The sequence below is a fragment of the Centroberyx gerrardi genome, chromosome 14, assembly GCF_048128805.1.
Source record: "Centroberyx gerrardi isolate f3 chromosome 14, fCenGer3.hap1.cur.20231027, whole genome shotgun sequence".
Classification (NCBI taxonomy): domain Eukaryota; kingdom Metazoa; phylum Chordata; class Actinopteri; order Beryciformes; family Berycidae; genus Centroberyx; species Centroberyx gerrardi.
This window is the reverse complement of record NC_136010.1, coordinates 16,040,831-16,061,479: the sequence shown is the minus strand read 5'-3', so window position 1 is coordinate 16,061,479 and position 20,649 is coordinate 16,040,831. Positions and strand designations below refer to the sequence as shown.

The following is a 20,649-nucleotide window of genomic DNA, read 5'->3' as shown; positions in this document are numbered from 1 at the left end:
TGCCGTAGCAGAGCTGGGATAGAATTAATCATGATCAATTTGCACAAGCGTTCTTTATCCACCTTGTACCCGGTATGATTGTCTTTACAGTGCGGGAGGGAGATCAGCAGGAACCAATGGATCTCATGCAGCAATGAACTTCATGTGGATGATTGTTGTGTGATTTATTGTGTGATTGTGTGTGTGTGTGTGTGTGTGTGTGTGTGTGTGATTTCAAAACTAGGCCATTTATACATCTGGTGCATTCAAGATGCTTCCTAACAGTTGCAGTTTTGCCTACTTGAGTCTCCATCAACCTAGCTTTGATCTTTTGCGGTTCTCCCTCACCTCAAGTCGACAGCAATAGACTGTTTGCCACAGCTTCCCGCTGATAGCCCAACTTCCAAACCACCTTACACACAGGTGATGGAACACTTGTTGTGGTGTGAGATGGTTACCATGGTTACCATGGTGTTTGCGCCTGTTATTCTCTGGCTTTCATTAACACAGAACCCATACCTGGTCAGGTCAGGCTTTTCTCAGACTTTTCTCCTTGCTGGGTCAGAACCCGATCATTATAACCCACCTTTTCTCTGGGTTGACATATTTAAACACAAATTGACACCGGGTCTGCTCTACCTTTTCCCTGGGTTAGACGCTTTGTGTAATGACTTTAAGTGTAAGCTTTCTCACTCATTTAATTGCCAAATGCGTATCAATTGATGCAGTTACCTGTCCCGTACAGCAAAGTCCTTCTGTTGCTCCAAGGCATGGACAAATGTGACCAGGAAGTGCTTGTTGTTGAGAAGAGTGGAGAACAGCGTGATGCCCTCCTCCATGTTAGGCCTTGTTGTGCTGGAGCCCTGGAGAGAGAGAGAGAGAGAGAGAGAGAGAGAGAGAGAGAGAGGTGAAGGGGGTAAAATAGTTATTTGTCTGTGTGAGTTCACCTAAACTGCATAGCACCTGCTGTGCCATCCCTAATCTATTTCGCCCCTTCTTATCTTAAGTGACCCATCTAGTGAACGCTTTTTCTTACTATCAGTTCTTTCTTCTGCCTCCTTAGGCACCTCCCTCTTTCCCCTTTTCTCTTCTTCTCTCTATCTCCCGCTCTGGTCCCTGACTGTGTGTGATTGTCTCTAAATGTGCCGAGTCGACTTAATGAGTATGGCCTATCTATGGTTGCGACTAAGCAGCAGTGTGATGAAGTCTTCCCTCTGGACTGCAGCCATATGGTGTGGTTTGCAGCCTGACAGAAGGAGAACAGGGGTGTCCATTAAGATAAATGCCCGCCTGTGAGATTTATTTGCTGTGACCTGGAAAACACTTCCTGGGAAGACGAAGTGGATCCAAGGCACTTCATCACCGTTAGACAGGCTCCCCCGGCTGCCGACCCAAAACTAGCACCACAATCGTTACTTTCTCTCTCTTTCTCTCTCTCTCTCTCTCTCTCTCTCTTTAACACATACACACACATACACACACATGCACACATATACAGAGGTGTGTGAAAGAGCACGCTCTCTCTCCCTCTCTCTCTCTCTGTCTTTCTCTCACTCCCCCTCACACACACATGCACACACACACACACACGCCAAGCAAAGACGGATGCCCACATGGTTACGATGAAGAGCATACTGTTCTGTTGTCCAGGAGACAGTGGGAAGTGTGTCAACAAGCTGCCATCAACTTGGTGGGCAGGGTGGTGTTTGACAAGCTGAAAATTTTGTGTCACATTCACTGGCAACCACTGAATCACATGCATTAGTATTCATGAGCACACACACGCATACACACACACACACACACACACACAAGGGCATGTAAGCAAGCATACACAAACATGCACATATACTGACATGCCACACACACACACACACATATAACAAGGACACACAGGCAAAAATGCACAATATGCTTTTCTTTACTCCTCATCAACAACCTTAACAAGCGGCAGTGTGACCCAGTTGAGAAGCAAGGGAGTGAAAAAGGACCCGAATCGAGGCACTCTGTCTGGAGAAAGCAGAATGTCTTCTGTAACAACCTAATGGCTTAACCCTTTACCTGCCAGTCCTGCAGGAGCGGGTGGGTCTCCGGCAGAGCTCGAGGGCCCAGGGCATTGTTCTCATAGGCAGGCTGGACCAGACTCTTCTCATAGTCGGAACACATCTGAAACACACACACACAGAGTCAGGGTCAAACACAGAGAAAACTCTAATACAAAGTCAGATCTAGTCATAAATGTGGTGGGATTGATACACAAGGACAGACACAGAGAGGCCCAGACATAGCTGGCCTTGAGACTCTGGCAGTAGATTTGCAGAGTGGAACTAAAGGGCTGAGCGTCTTCAACAGGCCTTGAATAGGCTCTGACTGACCATGAAAAGGAAACATGACACCAGGACATGGAACGTCATGAGTGTTAATGGTTTTAGAGGCAAATTGACCGAGAGCCAAGAGGGCTGCCTTTCAGCTCTCAGTCTTTCATTTCCAGACAGCTACATTTGGCTTGCGTTGGAACTGTGTCTTCACAGCGTTTGTGTGTGTGAGTCAACTCCAAATGGAAAAGACACAAGCGTGTAAGAAACGTGTCTGTTGGTCAGGAGTGAAGGTTTTGGCCTGTGTGTGTGTGGCCAGGAGCCAGCAGTATAGTGTGTTTGCTGTCTCAGTGGGAAACTATGGAGAGACAGTACTGAGGTAACGACACTTGTATTTATGTTCCCTCTGTGCAGCTTTTCAACACTCTCTCCCCTCACTTCCTTCACGACCGAAAACACTGTCCGGCGTCCGCTACAACAAACCGGCCCAGCTATCGTTGTGCAAGAGCGTGTATACTTGCAAAATAGCGTGGGTGTGTGAGCGAGGGAAGGAGTGTGTCTTGAGAAAGAAGGAAAAGTTTCCTTGTCTCAGTGCCCGCCATTGTTCTGTCTCCTTGAAAGCCCATGCCTGTGGTTAGAAGACAAAGCCCGCTGAGTTGTGTCTGTCTGTATCAGTGGAAAAACACCCACCCACAGATAGACCCACAGTGTACCTTCAGGGTGGATCACACATCAGAAAAATGCTTACCTATAGAGAACACATTAACTCTCCTCCAGGGTGCCAAACCGAGCTACAGTTCACTACACATCTATGTTTAAAAGTTCCAAGGTGATTTTTTTGGCCTGCATATTACTTACAGCGGTACAGCGAGGCGCTTCGGGGCTTTGTGAAATGGGACATGCAGGACAAAAAAAAGGTTAAACCCCCATTGAGAAAAATGGCCCTGTCGATCCGCTGATTTAAGATCTGATAGCTGTGATAAAGCGGCTTTCTCACCTTAGGGAAGAAGGTGCGTGTGACAAACTGTTTGTACTCCAGAAAGGGGATGCCCTGGCTGCGGTTCAGCTCCTTGGTCAGGTCTGTCATGTCTGTCTGCAGCTCTGCAAAGCCTGAAAGGACAAAACAAACAAAGACTCAATAGGTCACTCCATGAGTTGGGGACATTTGGAGCTCTGGGACTTTTTTTTTATTAAACCCCAGTTGTCCTATTTCTACCTCCTGGAGCTAAATTTGTTGCTAAGCAATATGGACCAGAACTCTGCTTACTGGCTGAAATTATATTTATTGCCTTAAGAAATGATGTTATCCCTCTTATGATATCACCACTGCATTTTATCAGGAAGCTTGGGGATCTGTAAGAGCCGTGATGATTTCAATGGCAGAGATGATTTTAGATGGGACACTTATGAAGATGAAAGGGCTCATTATATCATTTAATCTCCTAGATCTAGTGTCATGTTCTAGGTGAACATGCTAAACACTTAGTTTGATCCTCTGCTCTCTCTCTCTCTCTATCTATCTCTCTCTCTTTCTCTCTTTCTCTGCCAGAGTGTTCAGTCCAGCACGGCATGCAGGCAAATATTTACCAAACAAAAATCAGAGCGGCCAAATCCCATCTGAGGCACTCATCCAAACCATGTGTGCAGGCTGAGGTTTACATGGTGTGAGAGCCGCAGAAACAGTATCAGCGTGTCCAAACACAGACTAGGATCTGCATACTAACACTGGACTTATTGTAGCCACTTTATTGGATATGCTATGTTCTCGGAGTGGATAAAGTTCTCCTCTAATGAGACATCGGAGATCTCTTTATGGAAAAGCCCTTCCTTTCACAGGATGAGGGACGTATTTGGGTTTCGAATGCCAATTACTTCAGACTGTGTTTGTGTATGTGTTTTTCCTGTGTGTGCATGTGTGTGTAGTGAGCGGGGGATACTGGAAATGAGGGATTTAGGGCCAAAACATACTTCTTTATCCTCCAAGTTATTCATCCTCTTGCTCAGTAAAACATCCTGTAAACTACTAGTCACTTCATGGCATCAGCTATTGAGTAGATGCAGCAGGACCGAATACCAAAGCTCCTCTCTAGCGCACCTTTGGACTCAGACAAATACCAAAATCCTCCCATCCGTGTAACCTGGACTATGTCGATTTCCTGTCCTCCTTTACTCCCCCTTTCCCTCGCTTTTACTATCTCTCTTCTCAGCAGCAAAGCTATCCCTCGCTTCGCACACACTCACCCTGAACTCAGCCACAAATCTATCTGCGTCCCCCTGACTAAATAACCTCTCCTCCCCGCCTCTCCCTCCCACGCTTCTCCTTCTCCTCGGACTCGTGGCCCTGACTCCTGCTCCTATCGCTTCCTCCCTCCATTTTTCTTTCTCTATCCATCCCCTCACCCCACCCCCTCACCCCCCCCCCCCCAGCCTCTACACACACATCTCTACCCCATAAATCTGGGTGCTCAGACACGCAGTGGCCTTCACACGGCTTCACTCTAATGTCCTGCACAGACACACTCGCAGGCACACAGACCTAAACACACACACACACACACACGCACACACACAGGCACACACACACACACACACACTAGCCTCGCTCCTATAGCATAGACACAACGGAGGCGATGTGACCACTGAGTGTGTCTGTGTGTGTGACTGATCACTTGTCAGACTCTGTGTTTTATGAGTCACGCTTACTAGGCACAAATCTGTCAACTGTTGTAACTCCCCCTCCCACCATAAACTAGACACAAACACACACACACAATCACACATCATAAACACACACAAACACACACAGAGAGATGTACGCATATACAGATGAACACACATATATATAAACATGTTTGGTCGATATTTCCGTCTTCTGTCTTCTTTTTTTTTTTTTTTTACATCAGTGGACGCTGAACATCAGTCGAGATCTAAAGACGATTTTGACAGTAGTGCTTGTGTGTGTGTGTGTGTGTGTGTGTGTGTGTGTGTGTCTGTGTGTGTGTGTGTGTGTGCGTACGCGTGTGTGAACACACCTTTACGGATCTCCTCTCTGATCTGCGACTCCATCTCCTCCATTTGTAGTAGAGTTTTCTGCCAGTAGCGCTCCGCCCTACGGCTCTTTGTGCAGTATACCACAAGAGCTGAGGAACAGATGCGAGAGAGAGAGAGAGAGAGAGAGAGAAAGAGAGAGAGAGAGAGACAAAAAGCAGTTGATATACCTTTGATCCCTTCCACTGTTATCACAGCTTGACAACCTCCAATAAATCACAACTTACTCCATTTAAAATGTAACACTGACCCAACTCCTGAAGTGCAGTGAAAACATACACTTGGCTAAAATAGATACACTGTCAACTAAAAATACTGATGTAGACATAGGACCAGCGCGTACCCTGAACACACACACACACACACACACACACATTCTCACTTCAAAGTATACACACAGACACAGATAGACACACACATAAGCACAGAGAGTGTGGAACAGTGGGGTCTTTGTGCACTGCACATTAAGGAGGGTTGGAATGGACTGGGGGGGGGACTCTGACCCCTAAATTCCTTTTATCTGTTCCACATCTGGAGCATCCGTCGCTACAGCGGCCAGACATCCATCATCCTCTGGTAACCAGTGTACACTACCTACCCACAGTGCACAGCAGCAGCAGTACACAGCACACCACAATGGACACCACAATGGCCAGCTCACTGCCGCCCAGCTGCACCTTGGCTATGGTGTGACGAAAGTTCCCCACTTGCACCTAAAGACAGAGAGAGAGAGAGAGAGAGAGAGAGAGAGAGAGAAACAGAAAGGGGCAGGGTGAGATGTTGATTCGGTGCAAACATTCCCTTAGGGTTCTTTGTAACACGGTGTAGAAATGCATACGGTGCAACAAACACACCAATTCAGACACTGACAGCTTTGGACAAGTATGTTCCTTATGGGCACAGATGTACATACCTGCACACACACACACACACACACACACACACACACACATTTATGGACACATGCACAGACACACTGCATATTTTGAAAAATGGTCTCTCGCAGCAGTGGAGGAGTCACCCAGTTCAGAGTAACCCAGATGTGACAAAAAAAAGACTTTCACTTCTGCCTTCTGATTAGTCAGCATGGTCTCTATGGTACTTCCCAACACCCTTCCCTTTCCTTTCCCAATCCTAGCATACTTCATAAAAAGAGCCTCAGATAAAGAGCCTCCAATCCTCAAACCAAATCCCTCTAACACTGGTCTTACTCTGAGAGGAAACTGGCTCGCTGGGCTCTCTCTCTCTCTCTCTCTCTCTTTCTCTCTCTCGCTCTCTCTGGTCCAGGCATTTATTTACCCAGACCCATGAAAGAAGGCCTACTTCCAGGCACTGCAGCAGCCAGGCCCGGTGTAATGGAGGGGAAAATGCCATTGTTCCATGTTCCTGTTTCGCTTGGGGTACAAAAACACTGCTTCCCCCCTCCACTTCTGCAGCTCAGCTCCACTTCAGAGCCAAGCAAAATACGAGCATGTAAAAATAGATCTGCCACCCAAAGTAAGTGAAGAAACACAAATGGCTGTTTTGATGCCCATAAGCTATGAATCTGCATAACACGTATGCACATTTATTCAAAGACACCGACACCAAGGAAAAATATACATCCATACTGTATTTATGCCCCTCTCTCCTATGCACACAAATCATATTCACCGATCATGCACATGGGGGAGATGCAGGCAGCCCACCCGTTTGAGCTGTGACATCTCATTTGACCTCTGCCCTGCCTGTATGTCTTTGCTAATTGCCCGTGTTTATTTTCAGGCATCCTGAGAGACAGGCGGGGGTGGGGGGTGTAGAATACATGAGGAGAAAGAGAGAGGGAGCGAGAGAAATGAAAGAGCCTTCCCCCTTTGCTCTGTGACAAAGTAGGGGAATGGTCCTTTACGGCTCACTGGCAGAGTGAGACAGACAGAGAGACTTGCATATGTTTCTGAGCTATTTCATCCAACCACTCACAGACCGGGTCAGATTTAAATATAGATGAATGCTGTTCCTCTAATAAAGCCCTATCAAAACAGGCCAGAATGGGCAACAACAGATGGGAAACGTGGGTAGAGGAAAAAGAGAGCGGCTGGTTTTATCAGGACTGTGCAGGGCTTGGCTATGTCTTGATTAAGCCCTTTAATTTTGATGGAGAGAACTTGGAGACAAAACAAAAACACAGTTGATGAGTGAGATCGTCGCTGACTCAGAAGCCTCGGGTTTCTGTGTGCTGCAAGCCTGTGTGAGTTGGCGAGTGCGTGTGATAGGTGATTGTGTTGATGATAGACAGTTTGATAAAGGATCAAAAAGATAAGGAGGAAGAGGTAAAACTCTGGGAGCATTTTAGTGTTACCGCTGTGGTTGCGGCACAGAGTGGCAACTCACCACCCCCATCCCCACTAGCTGCTGATTCACGGTGGCATGCACAGGGAGAGTACAAAGCATTCATAATGCATAGAGAGACACACACACACATCACTGACTGTGCACGGGGCTGTAGAGATCAAATCCGTTTGAACTGAGATCACAGACTGGACTGGTTTCAGACTAAATGTCTGGCTGCAGACAATGACTGAGCCCTGTATGACAGATTGATGATATCCTAATTATCAAGGTCCATCTAGTAATATTATCCACACTAGGTGGTCGTGTGTATATGTATAGTGTGTTTATTTGCGTGTGTGTCTGCATACTTACGGTGACTGGCAGCTCATTCTCACTGGAGCTCAGCAAGCCGTTGATGGTGCAGTGGAACAGCTGGTCGTTATGGAAGCTGATGTAACAGGGATAGGAGCCAATCATCACCGAGTATTCCTCCGGCACCAGTTCCAGATCGCTCGGCCCTTTCTGCGCCAGAACCAAACAAAAACAGCTGTCTGCCGGTCAGTGTTAAGGGACTGGAGCGGCCTGGTTTGAACAGGCACAGATAACATTCATAGAGCCACGGCAGCTTTATCCACACACACACACATTCACGTACCCACCCTTGGACACACACATACTGTATACACACACAAACTCAGCAGGGAGAGCCGAGGCAGGCCTGTCATGCAGCTGTCACACTGAGGAACCCAGTATGAAACTCATCCAGTTTGGGCTAGAGTTCAGCTTAAAGCAGCAAACATTCCCCCTGCCTCTCTCATGCGGCCAACTTTCTACAAACAAACCCGCTGACAGTCGTCGCTGCCTCTGCCCAAAATAACATTCTCAGGGCCTTTACAGGAGTCTGCTGGAGTCAAAGCAGGAGGGATCGTCCTATAACTCAAACGCTGTCCTGTGGCCGTGGAAGCCCAGCCTCTCGCCGCCAGGTTTTGTTTTCGCTGTTAAGTCAGTAGACACAGGCCTCAAGCTGCTATGGATCCACACTCAGCGACAGGTGTGTGTATAATAAAACTCACAATAAAAGAACATGTGAGGCTGTACCAATCAGAGAGGTCCGGCAGTATGAGCATGACAGCAGGCGTCATGTCCAGCTATGAAGTGCATGTTGACCGAATGTGTATTTCAAAGGTCAGTGATATCAGTCTTCATGTGATGATGACAAGTGAGCAAGTGTGTGTGTGTGTGTGTGTGTGCGCGTGTGTGTGTATGTGTGTTTATCCCCAGTGTGCTTCCTTTCTATGATTACACCCTTAGGGCCCTGTCCAGTCCCCGCTGCAGGATGCCACCCCCTGGGTCTCTGTCAACAAACGCTTCCTAACACACACACACATACACACACACACAGCATCAGACTATCACACATTATATGTACGATCGTATTGTGTAATATATAACCGTCACATAATCATACTACATTTCCACACTCACACTTATAGGAACAAAACAATGAAATCTAAAGGCCAAAAAAACAGGATGAAAGTTAACAAAACCCACCCACATTCCAGCTCAGGTCCTTAATATAGGATCTAGCTGAACAACAAGCTCCCATTAAACAAACACACATTCTCTCCCCAGCCCCACCCAGCCTCCCCCCCCCCCCCCCTCCAGGTCCACCACAAGTGGAATCCACCTTCCTAAAGAAAACAGGAAACAACAGTCGAGTCGCCCATGTAGACGGGCTGAGGCAGCGATTCCTGTAGGGGCCTCATCCTGACACACACACACACACACATAAAAGGGAAGTCGTGCCTTGTTCAAAGCCTTATTTCAGTAACTTCCCTGTCTGTGTGTGTCTACCATGTGCATGTCGTACAATATTACAGCCGGCACCCCGTTAGCGTGATGAATCCATGCAGACAGGTGCTTAGATCAGCCAGAACACAGGGACATGGGACCTCCCACTGAGCTGGCTGACTGCGCCGGTGTTGCCCCCCCCCCCCCCCCCCCCACAGAAACCAACAGGTTCCAGAGGACAGAGCCTTTGATGTGTTTTATGCGCCTCTGCTTTATGTGAATATGAATAGAGAAGCATTCAGCCATGTCTGCTATTCACAGAGGGGGCGGTCAGGTTTACAGCGGTGGTGCTTTCAGAGCCAAGGAACAGACGACCTCTAGAAAATATCATCATGTGATGTAGGGTTCGGACAATATGGGTTTTTGAAGGCCGATACTGATGTTCTTGGATTGAAGCTGTTGATAGATGATATTTTGTGCTGATATTCAATATCTTTCAATTTGACAATTTTCATGCCAAAAAAATTACTTATTAGTATTTAGTGTTTTCGGCAGAGTTTTATTCTTGGCAGGATGGGAAAGCTGCTCTGAAGCAGCATTTAGACCATCGTGCAACACTAAAACTCTCTAGTGAAACCCATAAGAATAAGGATAAGAATAAAATATTGATGCATACTTGTGTGGAATCTGTGTTGCATCACAATCAATGTAGGTTAAGGGCTTCCTATAGACAACCAGTCTAGTATTGATGATCAATTATACAATACATATGTAATCATAAAACTGCATCATGTCAATTATATCAGAGATGGACGACAATGACTGGCCAATATCCGATTTTTAATAGAAGGTCAATATCCGCCTGACGTATCAGCAAGCCAATATGCCCTGATTGGACCTTCCTGTCTCTGTCCTTCCGCACTCTCTCTCTCTCTCTCTCTCTCTCTCTCTCTCTCTCTCATTGGATCAGCAGTCTGACTCACGTTGATGATGAGTGTGAGAGGCTCCCCAGGGTGGTGTTTGATCAGCTTCTCCTTGTTGGCGGTGAAGAACTGAGGGTCCTCCACGTACTCCAACGGGAACTGACCTCCATGAGGCTCCCCCTCCTCTTCCTCTTCCTCTGCCTCGCTGTCATAGGAGGAGGGGCTCTCTCCCGTGTAGAGGACTCCATTCAGGAAGAACTGCACCGAGTTCTGCTGGGATTGGCTGGAGGCCGGGGAGGGGCAGGTGATCATGGACGGGGACTGCACCATGCAGTCCTGGACAAGGAGCACAGCAGAAAATATATGTTAGAGTTTATTCAGTATATTATGATGAAACTTCATACCATGGCCCTTCACCTGCCAACCATGAATACAACAATCCTTGTTCTACCTTCTTGGGCTGCCCTGTTATATTGTACTGTTTCTACTTAATGCACATAATTCACTTTATACTGTCAATATGTTTATATATATTTACCAGATTATTACCAGATTCACTGTCACTGTACAATAAGAAGTGTCCTATGTTTACAACTGTACCACACAATGCATTGTATATTTAAAAAATACATATTATGTTCTATTTAATTATCAATATAATAGAGCATTATTCCCACTAGTCTGATTACATGGTTGAAAGAGTAAAAAGGGAAAACAATTCAACCAGTTACTCACTGTTTGTCCAACTCCCAGCACCTCCATAGTGACACTCTGCACCAGATCAAAACCTTGGCCTGTGACTGTGATGGTCCTGCCACCACTGGAACACACACACACACACACACACACACACACACACATGGATAGAGAATCACATACCAGTCGTTACAAAAATGTGGCAAACACATACAATCAAACAAATGCTTACGTAAAACCACACCCTACCAAAAAAAGAGAGACATAGAGAACAAGACAGTAATGACATAGGCCAAAGCAAAAAGAAAGAGCAATTGTGACATGCCCAGCCCAAAAAAATCGACTGCACATGCTGTTTAATAACATTCACAACACCACTGCAGTGAAAGTTGGCACAGATGTCTATCAAAGACACCCCGCTCCCCTGTCACACACACGTCACACACACACGCCGTGCTATTTAGAACACAACAGGCTCGGAGAAGACGCCGCGCATCAGGAAGACATTACAGTAACAACTCATGTCACTGTCTCTGGGAAGGGAACCGCAGAGACATCCAGCTCGAGATGTCAAAGAGGTTTTGGTTTTAATGTTTGTGGTGTGTGTGGGTGTGTGTGTGTGTGTGTGTCAGTGTACCTGAGGTAGCTCTTTTTGGGGTGGATGAAGCTGATGGTGGGGTTCTTCTCGTAGGTGTAGGTGGTGCTGAGCTCCATGCTCTGACAGGGAAGGTTTTCAAACTCCACACACACCGCCACGGCCTCAGTGTGCGCCTGCACGGCCGCAGGCATGGTGCACTCAATGGTGTCAGCTGTTTGCCTAGGAAAATGAGGTAAACATGATCACAACACCACACATCCCATGATGTTTAAATGAGTAGCACTGCTGCACTTACTGCACTGTACTAACTACAGCAATTATCACACTCTGCCGACAGTGCACGCACTGCTGCATATGTATTATGTTTTATCATGCTTTATCACGCTCTTATTTTGTTTTTTATGTGTTGTTTGCATGTGTGTTTGTTTCCTTTTTTACTGTCTCTTATGTGTTTTTTTCCAACACATCCAATAATTCCAATCCATTTTTATGTAAATGGCAAATAAACTTGAAACTTGAAACTTAGTAGCACACAAGTTCCATAAAAATTTCCACTTTGAATCTAACCAACCTCAATTGCAGTTTGGCAGAACACTTCATACAAGAACTATCTAAAACCACTTGGAACACACTCCACTCTATTGAAGCCGCATGCAGCCACAACAACCAATTCAAAATAACTAGTACTCACGTTATGATGGTGCATTCCTGCGTGCTGTTGACCTTGACTCTGACCTGAGAGCCAGTGTCCAGGTGCTCCCCCTTGATGATCACTCTGGTCCCTCCGGCACGAGAGCCTTTCCTGGGCTCCATGGACAGCAGCTTGGGGACCTGGATGTAGACGGGGAGACACATGACTAGTAAGACATCAAATTTATCACGGGAAGTCCGGCAGTTTCTGTCATTGGACAAGGCAAGCTCACTCAAACCTCTCTTCTGAACACTGAATGGACAAATCAAAGCCGTCCACATCCTGTAGGCTTCAAACATCTTGTCTTCCTAGATCGGCTGAGACAGCTGCTGACTACAACAGTAAATTAGTGAAGAGAACTGTGAAGACAGCCCACTCTGCAGTACATCATAGTGCTGCTGAAGCCAACTGGCCTTTGGGCCCCTGCTTACAGGACAGCTACCCCGGGTTAGAAACAATAATGTTCGCACACACGCATGAAAAACTGTATGCACACGTACATTCGCACATGCACACACATATACATGGACACGCACATACACACACACACACACACACACACACACACACACACACAGGCTCCTGGGGCAAAGATGAATATCCCTGTCCAGCTCTGCAGCTACCACAGCATCAGCATTCCCGAGCCTTTTCCGAAGCCTTTATCCCCTCTATGAACCTCGCCTCCAGGAAAACCTCTTATCCTCACTGACAGGATTCACTTCCTCAATGTGCACGGATGGAGAAGGCCTATTGTCTGTTTGTGTGTGTGTGTGTGCATGTGCGTGTGTGTCAGAGTGGGCGTAAGGAGGCAGATGTTTCCGGCCCAAGGTTTGAGGAAGGAGGTGCAGTAGAGGCACATATCCTGTCTCCACTTGGATGCAAACTGTTTTCCCTTTTCCCCCACCTTCTCTTTCTCCCACATCTTCCCCTCAACGCCCCGCAGTAAAACCTCTCTCACACTGAGCGGAGCTGGATGAAGCCGAGAGGGGTTCCCACAACAACTCTGTATGATGTTTGTTGTTTTGGATTTCCTTCATCCCCGTGCATCAAGAAGGGCTTCAAGACTGTGGTGATTTCTCTGTGGGATGACTCACAGGCAGAGCTGCTCTTAGAAGCCGCTGAAATGATCGACTGTTCCAGTTTTGAAATATGAAAAAACTCTTTGTCCGTAAACAAAAAGAAACAAAGGGCTTACATGGGTATTTCCACTGGCTAAATACTCTTAATCCAATGGGAGACTGTGTGGGTCGGGGTCAATTAACACAATGCTGGCTAGCCTGGCTCCATCAGTAATGAATTGAGAGAGAGGGACATTCCATCAAGCGCCATATTTGTTTTTGCTGGCAGGGAGTTCAGAATGACAATGGTGCTTAGTTGCACTTTTGATGAACGTTTGAAGATTCCCACACACTCACATTCTTGGATATCATAAAACGCATCTGTTAACACTCAGCTGACACACTTGGGGAGGCTTTCCCACTGGGGGACAAGGAACAAGGTTTGGAGCGAGTGGAGAAGAATGTGGAGGAGAGAGAGAGAGAGAGACAGAGGAGAAAGAAAGGAGGGGCAGAAGGCGAGATGGCTGGGGAATACTCACTAAGTATGAGAAGTGCTCCTTTGACGTCCCCAATCCACTCTGATCCACAACCACCTGGACGATATCCGTCATGTCAGATGCAGACGTCCCAGTCACACACACCAGCCTGGGGAATAGAAAACAACACGATTGAATAGGACCTCCTTGTTCGATAGTCAATAAATATTGATGAATTTATAATAAGCAGTGCCAAACGGAAAACCCCCAGGAATACACCCATAAATACTTGCTTCCTATATTTTTGTGTTATGAACTAATTAAAATAAAACAAAAAGAAGCTGGAGGCGCTCAACTCGAAAAACACTTATCGGAGTGAGGTGCTAAGGGTGAACCAATAATGAAAATATGAAGAATTAACCAGCACTCTCCAAAAATAATAATCTGTCTTTGTTCAGCAGTCATGATCAAGATCTCATATGTAGACAATACAAAGACAGATAATTAATTTCGGAGAGTTATGAACTAATTTATCAAACCGCATTCCATTTACATATGGAATCCAATCATAAAGCCTCCAGATATTAGAGGATGCAAAGTTCAAAGCCCCTCAGACCAGATGTGTCGAACCACAGTGGAGATTAAGGAGCTGCGGAGGTTTTTTCTCTCACCTCCTGGCTGTGATTATGCCTTGTGCCATCAACAGTGCAGGCAGCTCTATAGGGACGTCTTGTATTAATGAGACCAAGGTGTACTGAGGCACAGGGATCTGCTGTTCTGGGGATAAAGGTACGGGGGGAACACAGCCTCTATCACCTTGCATGATCCCCTCCCAGCTTGACACCCTGTTGATTTATTTAGTCAGGTGCCTGGTGCAACGGTGGTTATAAATACTTGGCTGCACAAGGGAGCTCATGATTGACATAGGAATTGTGGGGAATTTACATACGCGGAGGAGCTGTGTTTTACCCCAGAGACTGGGCAGGACGTACGATCAGATGAAACTGGGTTGAACTGGATTGGGTTTGGCTGGACTGAGTCTGTCTGAGCGGGGATGGGTTTGGGGAGCAGCTCTGTTCGGGGAACTGAAAGAGTCTGTGTTTTAAATGTTTTTCTGGCTCAGCTCTCCCTCATATCAAACTGGTTTCAACTATTGGCATCTAGTACTGAAACACAGTGATTAGGATTATGTGTGACAAAATGTGGTAAAAAGACAAACATTATAGGGCTGAAAGAAATTGACAAAAAATGTAATTGTGATTATTTCACAGAATCTTGCAATTGCGATTTAAACTGCAATTCATATCATCAAGTTTTCCTTGTCATAAATTTTTTAGAACTTCAAAATTGTTTAAAGAAAACTGATTTTGTTTAAAAAAAAAGTAAAATAATAAAAAGTCAGTGATGCAGGATTGACTGAGTTTGAGTATGATGAAATGCTTTGATTAATGGACCAAAGATTACCTGGAGCTCTAAAACACCTTGTTCACAGGTTAAGCATAATTGTTGGAAATTGCAGTTCATAATACTATTTCTATTTCTTTTTTGATTAATTGTTCAGCTCTAACAAACATACAACCAAGGACAAAGGCATATATAGAGAATACAGCATAGAGAAGCTCTGATGAACTCAGCCCACAGCGTTTGTTTTTTTCCAACCGACAGCTCTGGATGTGTGTGGGAGGTGAGTGTGATGTTGATGCAGTGTGATCCCAGTCAAAGGACAGGCTGCCCCAGACTCCCAGTAGGAGCAGACACACTGGCAGCCACAGCCTGGACTGACCTCCGCTCCACATTCCAGCACCGCCCCGCTGCAGAGATATTATGGGTTTCACATGGTGGTATTTTGGCTAGTATGGGAGATGTCTCTGGTTATTTCCCTCGAGTGGATGATGAGGATAATCAACAATCAAGTCAGTGTGTGTGTGTATGTGGGTGTGAATGTTTTCTGTAAAGGCCACTCAAGGCTCCTATGAAAATGATGGAGAGGGCAACTTAGAGGACTTGAGCTCGAGTATCCAGAGAAATACTCCAGTAAATGAGGTGTGCCTAGATTGACCGTGCCATTAATTAAAATGTTGACATAGTGGGACTGTAGCACCGTCTCTCCAGCGCTGCACACTTTCTTCTGGCACACAGCTGTGAACTTTCACCTCTCAGCACATGAGCAGACACCTGTCTCAACAGCCCTAGTTAGTGAGATCATGTGTGCAGGTGTGCCTCAATGTGTGTGTGTGTGTGTGTGTTCTTGTACTTCTATCTTTGTGAGAACCAGCTTGAGTTTTAGTTCTTCTGAGTGAGGACATTTTTGCAAAGTGGCGGCATTTTGGCTGGTCCACATTTCTTCAAGGGGCTTTATGTTAGGACTTAGCTTTAGAGTTAACATTAGAATTAGGCTTAGATTAAGGTTAGGGTAAATTGTAATGCTAGACATGTAGTGGTGAGGGTTAAAGTTAAGGTGAGGAGTTAGGAAATGAATGTAGTCGATGGAAAGTCCCCACAAGGATAGAGGTATAGAAGGATGTGTGTGTGAGTGGATTTGTGTGTACACGCCTGTTGTCAGACGCACTGACATGTTATGATTTGTCAGCGCCACCTCCAGCAACGAGGATATGCTCTGCTGTCATAACAACCAGGCTCGGCAGCCAATGAGGAATGACGACGCAAGATGAGATCACCTCAGCAGTGAAATGCAATTCGCTGTTTTTGACATGTGAGTTTGGGGGAATGTGTCAGGGAGCCGCAGACAGGTAAGACCTGCAGGTCACCCTCGAACTGGCCTGATTCTTAATACAGTGATTGGCTTCATTGGAGCAAAACCAGATAAACAGTTCCATTCAGGGAACATTACAGATATTGAATGGAAGTTTGGATGTAATTGTCGAGTTACTGACTTCCACCAAGCTCTGTGTGCGAGTGTCAAACCAGGGTCCTGCTGTCTCCATGGCGACAGTGTTATGGTCCCTGAGCTACAGAGGGATGGGGACGGAGCCATTTAAAATGAGAAGTGTGCTGCATAATAATATTTGTGAAAATTAGCCTCATGAATACATGAAAACTGTACCTCGCTTCAATACAGAGATGGTCCACTTTCTATTCTCAAGACTGGCAGAGAGATGGATTCCACTGATGAACTATGATTACATGATGAACTATGATGATCAACTGGGATGGAAACTTTATGAACTCCTTTAAAGGTAGCTCATGTGGGATTTTCTTCATATAAATAATTGTCAAATAAAATCGGATAAGGACCATTGGTAGTGTATAATGCGGCTCCTATGAGCTGCTTTTAATGGAATATTTTATTATTCTCTTTCTCTGCTGGTTTGACAGTCTACCTGCTGGAAGTTAATCAGGCCTGAGATCAAGATCACAAGGTTTATAATGTCATCACATTTTAATTATTGCATTATTCAGCATAATATGTCATCAACAAATGTCACATTTTCACCTCTTTAATCTTTTATACAAAACCTATTAATGACGCATATAAACCCATGTGCAAAATCTTTGAATTATCACTTGGTCATTTGAGACTGGTCATTTGAGACGGTTATAATACTCACCGCTCAGAGACAGTGTAGCGCTCAGGCAGGAGAGTACATGATACAGATCCAATGGAGACCTCCACTGCCCCGGCCCTCCGGCCCAGGTTCCTGCCCTCGACTGTCAGCAGGGTGCCTCCATCCACCGGACCGCTCAGGGGGAAGATCTGACAAGAACAAAGGGAAGATGGGAAGAGGGAGAATGGAGAGCCAGTAAAAACTCTGAAACAAGTAGTAAATTACTTACTAGCGCTCAGAGCGAGATTATTGTCCAAAACAATGTACCGCTAATGACACGGCAAAATGGACATCACCAGAACCAGAATGGAGATGCTGCCTGTGATGCTGACATGGAGTGTGGCTTACAGAGAGAGAAAAGGACAAGTGTCCCATGTAAGTGTTCTTCAGCCGAAGACTCAGATCTAATTGAATAGAGATGCGGTTTAGGCATATACACACAAAGTAGACTCTTAACTGTGCCAGACTGAGACTCTTCAGGCTCTAGTCCTCTACAGCACATGCAAATAAAGAGCAGCCTGAGAGCCTCCTTCACATCCCACATGTGACAGAGAGAGAGAGAGCGAGAGGGGTGGAGAGGCGAGGTGGAGAGGAGAGCAGAGAGGTGGATGAGTGGGGAGGCAATTTAGGGAACTGAGTGTCGAGAAGAGAGCAAGTGCGAATGGGGGTAGTGAGAGAGCAAAGCCTCAACAGGGGAATTAATGCACAGTGCTATTCCCTTTCATCTGTTTCCCTATGTGTGCTATGTCAAATTCCTCAGTCCCATTTCTCCTGTTGTTCAGAAGCGTGCTCTCACGCATCATTTCAGCCCTCGCCTTTGTTCTCTTAACTTTCCCTTCAGGAGCCGCGGAAAGAACGGAGCGGGCCGATCGCCACGGAAACACAGCCTTAAGAGATAGCATCTCCGACGCCCAGAGAGAAGCAATCTACCATCAAACTTCCCACTGTAGCGTAGCTCGCCCAGCAGCATGCGTGCCTTTCTGAGTGACCCCTGGCTGAGCCGATGTCACTGTGACCCCTCTGTGTTATTAGCCCGGCTCCAGCCTGCACTGGCTCTATCGCAAACTGAGCGTTTGAACGAAAACAACACTTCTGTTTGGTCTAGGTGAGAGGACAAGGGGTGCGCCTGCATTCAGATAGCTCATTTAATGCCTGCAAGATTGACAGCGGAGACAAATAAACCATGTATTTCCACGCTAAATGGAGAAGTGGTTAAGCAAACAGAGAATGTACAGCTTTTAATATCTAATATGTTAGAGACCAGCCGACGGCTTACAGTATATCTGTGGGATCTAGATCACAGGAAATGATGCAAGTGTTTTCATCGGTCATATCAAGCTTTCGGATATTAAGCGTGACCACCGTTCAACCACATGCCACATCCATAAATACTACCTGTGACTAAAACACATTCCCACGTTCTCTCTCATAGACACACCTGTTCTCTCTCACATACACATACACTGTACACACACCACACACACACACACAGTGGCAGACACACACACACACACACACACAAGCACCCAGCGACTCCGCAGAGCTCAGCAGTAAGCAGAGTTATTATCACTATACGTGTCCTATAGCACCTTGTGTGTGTCTGCGGTGTCATTGAGCGCAGACATTAACGTTAGCTGGCATGCTGTTCATTTACACCTCTCACAAGTCTGCGAGTCTTGATTTACAGCGCAAACTCCCCGAGGACGAGAGAGAGGGAGAGATCAGGAGGTGCGAATCTGTCTCTGCGAAACAACTTTAAAAAACCTCTGCTAGGAATGCTGGAGCAATTAAATGCATCTGAGGACCAAATCATTCCATGTCCATGCTATTCAAATCGAATACATTTCAAATACATTGTATATGCGGACATGCGACCTGTACTAGATAAACAACCTAACTAACAAAATCCATATGTTTTCTTTTTTTTTCTTTTTTTTTGTTCTGATTGGATCAGTTTGAGGTCAGAGCTTTGATCTTCCTCTCCTCACTCCAGTTCCTCTGCATCACACTAATCAAGGAGGACAAGGGGACAAAAACAGGAAAAAAGGCTCTGACTATACTGTACCCTTCTCCACCCTTTCTCTGTCCAACTAGCTCTCAATCCTCTCACTCAACTCTCTGTCTTCCGCCAGATCCCTCTGTTCTCTTTCTCTTTTCATGTTGTGAATAAACTATGTTTGGCAGTTCCTGTTTGGGACACTGAAGAAAATCTAATCAATGTTTTTTTTTTTTAAACAATGGACTAGACCGCACGTAACATGAGAATAAATGTCTCCAATATCTTCCATCAATGCATGGAATAGAATGCATTTTTCATAATTAAGTGGTATGTGACAAAGAAAACCTCGGCCATACGGTTTGCTGTAAAAACCTCCACCTTATTGACATTTCGGGGCGAAAGCCTAGTGATAAAGATTGCATGTGACAAAGTAGAGCGAGACAAAATGCAATTTATCTGTCTAACCTTTACACACAGTCAGTATGACTACATAACAATGAGCTGGCGTGGTTTGTGTGTGAATGTTTGGGGAGAGCAGATCCTTTCCTCTGCAGGACTGAGTAATCTGACTGGACCGGACTATAACTCTAACCCCTGCGGATTCTCTGGGAAAAATATGGCTGCCAGAGCGTTGCATCACACACCCCACAGAACCACAGCCCCAGTTTCCTTTCTGCAAGAGTCTCTCCTGAGGCAGCCGATGGAAGTGTGTGTGTGTGTATGTGTGTGAGAGAGGAAGAGAGAGAGAGAGAGAGAGGGAGAGAGAGAGAGAGAGGTTGGATAGTCTGCCCACGCATAAGGCATTTCAACAGCTAACTTCAGTCAAATAAGAAGTACACAAGTTATACTCTCACAGAGCATCCTGTTAGTCACAGTATGCTGACAGCTACAGAGAATGAGGGATAATCGTGAATACTTCAATATGGTCCATTTGTGTGACAGATTGTGGTCTGCTGAAACGCGGTGTGTGTGTGTGTAAGAGTGTGTGTGTATGTATGTCAGCCTGCTTTGTTCTGCGTGCTTATTCTCCTGGGCCGACCAGGTTTTATCTACAGGAAGTTCAGGCCGACTGGGCCTCATGTGAGCCGTGCTTCCCATGACCGTCTACTGTAGCGGCGCAGATATGACGTTCAGTAGCGGCAGAGTGGGTTTGGAGGGCAACTCTAGAGACAGTTTCCATTACAGTTCACCAAACAAAT

The 20,649-nt window shown here is 45.9% G+C and overlaps 1 protein-coding gene across 1 annotated transcript in view; it reads right to left on the bottom strand.

Moving 5' to 3' along the window:
* The window catches only part of plxnd1 (plexin D1), a 56,193-nt gene that overhangs the window by 11,955 nt on the left and 23,589 nt on the right, over window positions 1–20,649 (bottom strand). Inside the window, exons 13-24 of the mRNA XM_071924543.2 lie at window positions 17,455–17,600; window positions 13,949–14,054; window positions 12,352–12,491; window positions 11,700–11,879; window positions 11,102–11,186; window positions 10,427–10,702; window positions 8,025–8,174; window positions 5,941–6,055; window positions 5,327–5,434; window positions 3,292–3,404; window positions 2,041–2,145; window positions 712–842 (exon numbers count right to left, since the gene is read on the bottom strand). Coding sequence (XP_071780644.2) covers window positions 712–842; window positions 2,041–2,145; window positions 3,292–3,404; window positions 5,327–5,434; window positions 5,941–6,055; window positions 8,025–8,174; window positions 10,427–10,702; window positions 11,102–11,186; window positions 11,700–11,879; window positions 12,352–12,491; window positions 13,949–14,054; window positions 17,455–17,600 — 1,655 coding nt within the window. The remainder of the gene's footprint in view (window positions 1–711; window positions 843–2,040; window positions 2,146–3,291; window positions 3,405–5,326; window positions 5,435–5,940; window positions 6,056–8,024; window positions 8,175–10,426; window positions 10,703–11,101; window positions 11,187–11,699; window positions 11,880–12,351; window positions 12,492–13,948; window positions 14,055–17,454; window positions 17,601–20,649) is intronic.